The following is an 8,457-nucleotide window of genomic DNA, read 5'->3' as shown; positions in this document are numbered from 1 at the left end:
TTTACCTCATTAGTGTTGTTCGAACATTTGTTGAGTTAGGGTTTTTTTCTCTTTCATTGTTATTCGACGTTCATTGTTCCCGCCCTTCAATCCCACTTCATTTGTTGTTGGATTTGGTGTTGTCTCTTTATTGTTGTTAGTTTTGTTGTTATGTCATTATTTAGCAGGTATGGAAAATAATAATGTGTACCTCAACTATCAATAGCAGGTATTGCCCAACCAACTGTAGTAAAAATGCTTACAAAATCTCGAACCACAATTTCCTGAGGCGTGTAAATTCACTGTCCTTAAGGATTTATCCACGGTGTATTGCGCAAGTCCCCCAAGATACAACAGAAACTTCTCGAAAATATTTCAGGATCACAGAACTAGTAAGAAACTCTGATAGAGTTTATACCCAGGATAATTTTTAGAAGAGAGGAAGAAAGAAATGAAAAACTAATTAAGAAGAGAGAGGAGAGAATGAAACTGAGAAAAAAAAAAACTAATGAGAAAGAGTCAACTTGGTGTTTTGTAGTGGAGGAAGTGGATCAGGCCCATGACCTAAAATATCTCTTAGAGAATTATTATTTTTAATAATGTTCAAAAATAGATATTTTGCAATATTATATTCAAAATTATAACACCAACAAGGTGGGGACTCATTGGATTCTAATTCTTCAATGCTTAATGTGAGTTTTAGAGGGTGTAGAAACATCTGCAAAAATTAAAAAAAATCCTATAATAATTAAAAAAAAAAAAACTACCACACTCAATCTAAAAACCAAAACTGAACATCTGCAACTCAACACAACACCCACAGTCCAACCAAATCTGCAAAAANCCTAAACGAAAATAAACAATATATTGGGAGAGAAGAAAAAGGATTCAAAACAACTCACTTGTAACTTCACTTTGATTACTTCCGTGCCTTAATAAAAGGTGATAATAGGAACTCGCTGCTTTCGCATTTCCATTTCACGTTCGAGAAAGATACACATGAAAGAGATATGAGGTTTTGAGGAAGAAACCAACTCAGAATATTTCATTCCACTTTCTTTTTTTTTTTTCTTCAATTTTACTCTTAATGAATTAAACCATCAATTGGACTCACGACGTGTCATATTATTGTCAAACCCAATATCCGTGTCAACGTTATTGTAAAATTTAAGATGTTTGCTATCATCGTAATTACAATTTACCATCTCAATACTCTTAATTTTTAATTGTGATATATGAGTAAGTACTAAGTTATTTTACATCTAAAGGATCAAATATGTTATAAACAATTTTAAAATATTTTGAAACCAGTCAATTTGTGATATACAGATGTATTTGTCGTTATATTTAAAATTAGTTTAATACATTTAAATTAGAAAAAAAAAAAAAAGATATCGTGTGATTGTTAACCTAAATAAAAAAAAAATCTTGAAAATAATTTTATTAATTTCAGTGTTCATCATCTAATGTAATATTGAAATCTAAAACACTGGGTATATGACATCATAAGCATTAAGTAAATTATGAGTGAATCTTTGGCAAAGAAAATAATAATGAAGAAAAGGTTTAAAAGGGTTTCTGATATGCACAATCCAAGTTAGGTCCTGTATCTACATTGAACAATGCTGCATATCTTTTGAAGAATCCAATGCGATTATTCACTCTTGAATCACCAGGAAGTCCACACTCAAGTCCACCATTGATTATGTTAGTCACCAGACCATACCCTGCACTTCTATTAGCTGCTATGTCAGCTTCTGTGGCCACATATTTTCCAATCATCACATTATGGCAAGAAGGTTTTGGCTTTTGCTCTGTCATCCAAAACCACAAAGCTGTTTGAAAGGCAATCACTGAATTGTTTGACACCACATCAGGGTTTCTCAATCCATCAAATCCCAATGCCTTCCCTGCTGGTCCATAGTTGTAATTCCTGCACCATACACATCAAAAAGTCTTGGGAATCATGCAGAAGAAAACACACATCACCAGAACTCAAAAAAAGAAACTTAACTGCTCCTTATAAAGATATTTCACATTACTGCATGCATAGTCAAAAGTATGAACTGCTATATACATAACAAGATTGTTAGATTTAGCAGACAAACAACCTGATAGGACACAGTGTATGATTAACATGGTAAAACATTTTACAACGAGGATCCATGAAAATTAAGCAAAGACACAGTCAAATATGGCATGTATAATGCATGCATACCATGAAAGTTGAATTGGTCCTCTTCCTTTGTAAGATTTTCCTGGGTAACAAGGCCATTGTTGGTTGGTGGAATTACAATAGTCACTCTGAGGACTAACTTCTTCCTTGAAGCACAATCCCCAAGCATAGGGTCCATCAGGTGCAGTAGCCCACCCACCTGTGGTTTCTTGCGAAATTTGAGCAAGAAAAGCCGCAGCCTCACGCTTGCGTGTGGTTAAACTACCTCTAGAACCAAATTCCGGGAATCTTTTGCATGCCATGATGAAGGAATCGTAGGTGTAGAAGTTTTTAGCAGGGCATGCAGCGTTGTCTTTGTGAAGGAAAATCGAATCAAAAAGCTCTTCGCTAACCACAGAAGAAACGGGTGATCTACGAGCTTCAGATCCCAAAGACAAGAACAATAAGAAGGTGCAGAGAAAGACGCCCTCAGAGGAGAATGAGAGTGCCATTGTTAAACAAAAAGGGTCAACTTCAAATTTTGTTTTGCTGTCGTGTGGGAGAAAGAACATAACTGAGTGAGGCATTTATAGACACCGTCATGAGAAGAAAATGTCGTAACACAATAGTTGAATTTGTCGTATAAAACCACAGTGGAGGTTTCGAAGGTCAATATTGAGGGTTTCTTTCATTTATGTTATGGAAAATGATATTTTGGGAAAAAGTTCTATTTAACAACTTTTTTTTTGACAATTTTTTGAGAATGCATACGTTACAGTTTGTAATTGGTCCGTTTCAAATATTTTTTTAGAATAAATTCAAACAGACCAATAGAATTGTGACACGTGTCCTGTTGTAAAAAAATTGTTAAAAAAGAGTTGTTAAAACATGATTGTCCGATATTTTAACACCATTTTTAGAGACCATTTTAATACTGCACACGTGTCAAAATGTAGTTGGACGATTTCAAATTAAAAAAAAGTTAAGGTAAGGGTATATTTGGAAGAGAAAAACCAAAGTTTTTTTTTTTTAATTTAAAATTGTCTAACCACGTTTTGATATGTGTGCAATGTCAAAATGATGTCAAAAAATGGAGTTAAAATATCATTTTCCTTATATTATAATGTCATACGTAATATTCCCTACATCCTTTAAAAAAAAAGGTAAATTATTTAGAAATAATAAATTGGTTGATAATTTATACATATCATGTTTAAAGTTAAAATAATGTATGGTGTTTTTGACTATTCATGTTATCAAATCAGATTAAGAGAGAAACTTTATATCTTTCACTTAAATATTTATTATTTTTTCTAGCAAAAGTGTGCTAATTAATTAAGGATATTTAAGTCGAAAATAAATAACACATCATTCAACTATAAAAAGTCTTATAAAAATTTTCTAAAACTTATTTTGTAAATAGGGACAAGTGAAGTGCAATAACTTTGATGGAATTGATTACATTTCATACATTAAAGAGACGATTTATGTGATTGAGTAATCGTGTTTGATTCCATTATGTATCCAAATTTGTTTAGATCAAGAATGATAATAATAATAATAAAAGTGAGATTAACCTTAAATTCAGTCAAATAATATAAAATCGCGATACAAAAATATTTACACAATACAATGCATTTGTACATATTCGTAGTTCTACAAAAATACTATAACAGTGTAAAATCTTAAATTAAAGGTTGCAAAACCAATAATTTTTAGACTAATATGTTCATAATTTAAATATATATTTTATTACAAATAAAGGACAGTTATTGACATATTATGCATAAGTCATTGTTACAAGTATAAGTTTTGTCTTTAGTAATGATAAAGTAGTAATAGATAAATAATTTTATAGTCAAAATAGAATAATAGACTGAGCTTAAGCTATTTTCAACCTTCAAATTTTCCATTTTTACACGACTCTGTTTTTAGAATGTCAAGAAAAATGTTATAAAATTAATATAAAAACTATTATAAATAGTTTTAACAAGTAAAAAAATAAAATAAAAGTATTGTTTAATAAATTTTTTTATTTAATTATGATTATTTTGTGTTCACATATTGTGTAAGAAAAATGATATTTTGACAATATTTTATGACAACGTGCATTACTTTATTGTTTTATTTAAATTTATATTTAAAAAAATATTTAAAACAAATTAATCATAAACTATTTTGTCAAAAAATTATTAAAAAATATTATTTAAAAAGAAACTTTTTCCATTATGAAATGGTAGAGTTGACGAAGCATTTGTCGTAAGTCACACGGCAACTTAAGTTCAATAGTGCCACCCTGCACTCCACAATTTGACCACAGAATGTTGATTTTTTCTTCTACAAAATTATGTGTGTCAAATATTATTGTTATTTTCAAATATTCAATATTCAAACTAAATTAATTTTACGTGTGTTGTCGGTGGTCGACAAGCAATGAATGACATTATCTAAAAAGAGCAAACTAAAGTAAACATTATTATGATAGATAGGCGAAATTTAAGAACGTGTTTGTAGAACCAATTGTGGAAATTAAGCATACACTTTCCAGCTGTAAAATGCCAATTAAAAATAAAAAATGATATTTTTATACATAAACTTTTTACATTCATTTTATATTATTTTTATTTATTTATTTATTTTTAAATATAAAAAATTATTTTTTATAATCATTTTATTTTATAATATATATTAAATGAACATATGTAGTATGTTATCTCTCTTGAAAAATATGGCTAGTAAAAGATGCATCTTCAAAAGTTGTTATTGGGTTCACGTTTGGTCCATCAAACTTTGGTTTTTTCTTTCTTAATCTTCGTTATTAGTAACTGCACTCCCGTATTAATATAAAAAATTTGAATTAAACTCTGTATGTCCCTGTCATCGTCATTGCACATCCATTCTCCACTGCAGGAGAAAAAGAAGAGAAAAAAACTCATTCCATAACACATTTCATGTGTTTTGAAAATCTTATTTTGGAATTTTTTTATAAGTTTTTTACATGTTGGGTTGAGTGATTCCATAAAACACACACTCACAATTTATTCCTTATTTGTTCAAGTAACTTTATTCTTAGTTCAAGTTTTCCTTTACCAATACTCTGAATCGATCCGAGATACTTACCAAAAGCATTCCGATACTTAAGTTAATAATTAATCTGAATAATGGTCAGAACAAAATCTTAAATTCACGATAAATGTCATTACATATCTCTTACCTTTGACGTTTATATATAGTTTTTGAGACGAGTCTAAGATTAGCATAATCCTAACCTTAGTTCAATCTCAGTCCATTATACACTAATTAATACTAACTCTTAACATTCATTTACAATATCTCTTACGAAATATTTTGTTGTTAAAAATGTTCGTTTAGCCCTTAACCATGCTCGGCTAAACGATCTTTGCTTATATTGTCCAAATTCAAAAGTTCGAATATACATAATTAATCTTTCTAGTTGTGCGGTCGTTCGACCACACAATACAATAAGTATAATATATATATTTTAGAAAGTTTGTTTCGAAAACATTGTTTTAGAAACCTCGTTTGAAAATGCATTTTATAAAATCCTTTTTGAAAATTATGTTTCAAAAATTCTATTCCAAAAATCTTGTTCCAAAATTCATGTTTCGAAAATTCTGAAAATTTTGTTCCGAAAGATTTTCAGAACAAACCAGTATTTGATCCGTGCATACGCACACCTTTGTTTATTTACCTAACAATAATAAAGATGTATTATTATATAGTAAGACATATTAAAATATTTTATTGCACTATATTCACAATATATACATATTTATGGTTATGAGTCTAAGGACTTGTTACAATATAATAGTTAACCTGTATTGAGTATGATGGTAGGTATTATTGTTGTAAATGAATGGAATTTTATTTTGACCTTATGATATGAGTTTGACGGTTATACTTTAATAATTTAAGATGGAAATTGATAATTTATTCTTAAATTGACGTAAATTAGAGATAGAATATCTGCATTTAGTGCACTCGGACATTTTTGTGATGCCTGTTTATGATGTTTAACTTTGGAAAGTGTATTGTTGAATATCTAAAAATAAAGTTTGGAAAATGTATGTAGAATGGATAGAGTGCAACATATTACATTAAATGTGTAGGTGTTCAAAAAGAAATTAGGAAGTTGAACTTATAAGCTCTAATATAAGTTTTGGATATAGGGAAGATGTTGGATCTGAAATAAAGTGCAAATACAAGACCATAATTTTGTGGCCGTTGATGTGCACTTCCACGTTTCCACCTCCACCTCCCCATTTTTTTTAACTTTTTTTATATTACCAAAATAACCTTTTTTTTTATTTTATTATTTACTTTTTTAACCTTTTTTATTTAAGTAATCCTAAATTTCTACTTTTCCCTTAGCTTTGTCTGGTGGTGGTAGTTAAAGGTAACGGATATGAGTATGGGACGAAATATTAAATGGATGTCAACATCCGTAAACGGATATCCACATTCGTTGAAGGAAAAACGATGTGCCATATCTGTTGAGTCTGGGAGGAAACGGCATGCACCGAAACACCACTAACGAATCACCACAGCACCACCGGACCAACACCACACCACCACCGCACAAGTAACACACGACCAAGGCATAAAATGGAAAAAATTGAAAACGGATGTGAAGAAAGAATTGGGAAAACACTTGAGAGAAAGAGAGAAAGAAATAAAATTAAAGTTTGGTGGTAGGGAATAAAATGAAAGTTTGGTGGGACGGGGTGTGCAGCTGCGCATGAAAGTGAAAAGGAAAAGTAAAGATTAGGGTTTTCATAAATTAAAAGGATAAAAAAGTAAAAAATTAAAGTTAAAAAAGATAATTTTGAAATTAAGAATTATTTGGAGAGATACATTATGGATTTGGGGAGGTGAAGGAACATCTCCCTAATTTTGTGTTAGTACCGATCTATAATTTATAGACATGGTTATGTCTTTAGGTACAACCAAAGTGTCTTTTCTTTAATAATTACTTTTTTACATTCAAATAATAATCTATGATAATTATTTATTTAATAATAAAAATATATATAAATGATTTATTTTTATAATTATTTTTAATAAAAATTGTTTTATAATTTAATAGATTTTTGTTTGAATAAAAAAAAAGTCGACACACGTAACATACGGTAGGTGTTTTCCACTAATAGTTAATAATGTTGATATGTTTATCTAGGTTATAAAATAACGTATAATATGTTTTGTACATATATTTCAAAATTATTAATTTTTTAATCAAAACATTTTTCTTAAAAGATATTTTTGATGAACATAATTTTTTATATTTATTTGATATTATTTTTCTTTATTTTTTTTCCTTTTAAACATATAACTTTTTTATAACTATTTTATTGTTATAATGTGTATATGTATAATCTTATCATAAAAAAAAATTAATCATTCGTGAGATTCTATTTAGAATAAGAATCTCAAATAACTCATTTTTTTTATCACGGTTCTTATTTTATAAAAATTACAACAATTAAATTTTTATTATTAAATTGAGTTAACGACGTGTGTTAACACTGTTAACCTAATTTAATAGCAATAGTTTCATTGTTGTAATTTTTAAACGAAAATTATCAATTTCCAACATTGAAGTTTTGTAGGGATTTTTATACTACAATGGTTGATGTCACTCTGTCTAAATTTGTAATTGAGTGAATTTTGAAAATATTCTTCTGAAAATCTAATAGAAGGTAGAACAAAATTGAGGTAATTTGCTTTTGATATAGTATATACAATTAAACTATAAATTTAAAGATATAAATTAAATTAATAACTATAGTTTATAAGTAGTTGGTGGTAGAACCGGACTTGATATTTTCTAAACATAGAAATCAAATCGATGAGATATTAATGAAGAAGAAAATCTCCAGAAGCATAGTATATTGATAGATTTTTTTGTGTGAAGAAAGTCGAATTCTTAATCGGCGTGAGACTTATGAAAGAACCAAATAAAAAGATTGTCTTGAAGCACACTTTCTAGAAAAAATAAATGGTGTTCTTTTGTCGATTTTCTTTTTTTGACAGAATCTTTTTGTCCAAATCAGACGTAGAAGAGTGAAGCATTTTTGACTTAGCCTCACAGATTTATTTTCCTTTATTTATGGTTCCTTTTCACATTAATAAAAGGAAAAAGTTTTTTTAATAATTTTTTTTTATAACTTTTTATAACGCATAAAATAATTTTTTAAACATAAATTTATACATACTAATAAAATGATAACACGTGTTCTATTGTCAAAAAATTGTTAATCATACGGAACAATTTATGATTAATCCGTTTCAAATAATCTTTT

General features: G+C 28.6%; 1 protein-coding gene across 1 annotated transcript; it reads right to left on the bottom strand.

Annotated features, from left to right (window-relative positions):
* Positions 1–1,438: 1,438 nt before the first annotated feature.
* Positions 1,439–2,812, bottom strand: LOC106754841 (chitinase 10). Its single transcript, XM_014636907.2, has 2 exons — positions 2,198–2,812; positions 1,439–1,912 (listed from the first exon to the last, which is right to left on the bottom strand). Exons 1-2 carry the CDS (start codon positions 2,719–2,721, stop codon positions 1,546–1,548), a joined length of 891 nt encoding a protein of 296 aa, XP_014492393.2. The 5' UTR covers positions 2,722–2,812; the 3' UTR covers positions 1,439–1,545.
* Positions 2,813–8,457: the final 5,645 nt, after the last annotated feature.

This window comes from Vigna radiata, unplaced genomic scaffold (genome assembly GCF_000741045.1).
Source record: "Vigna radiata var. radiata cultivar VC1973A unplaced genomic scaffold, Vradiata_ver6 scaffold_273, whole genome shotgun sequence".
NCBI classification, from domain to species: Eukaryota; Viridiplantae; Streptophyta; class Magnoliopsida; order Fabales; family Fabaceae; genus Vigna; species Vigna radiata.
Note: the sequence above shows the minus strand (reverse complement) of the source record. Positions and strands in the feature narration are given on the sequence as shown.

Coding starts and splice junctions, on each gene's coding strand:
- LOC106754841 (XM_014636907.2), bottom strand. CDS start 2,721: ATGCCTCACTCAGTTATGTTCTTTCTCCCACACGACAGCAAAACAAAA. Junction 1,913..2,197: donor GGACCAATTCAACTTTCATG/GTATGCATGCAT, acceptor TGTATGGTGCAG/GAATTACAACTATGGACCAG.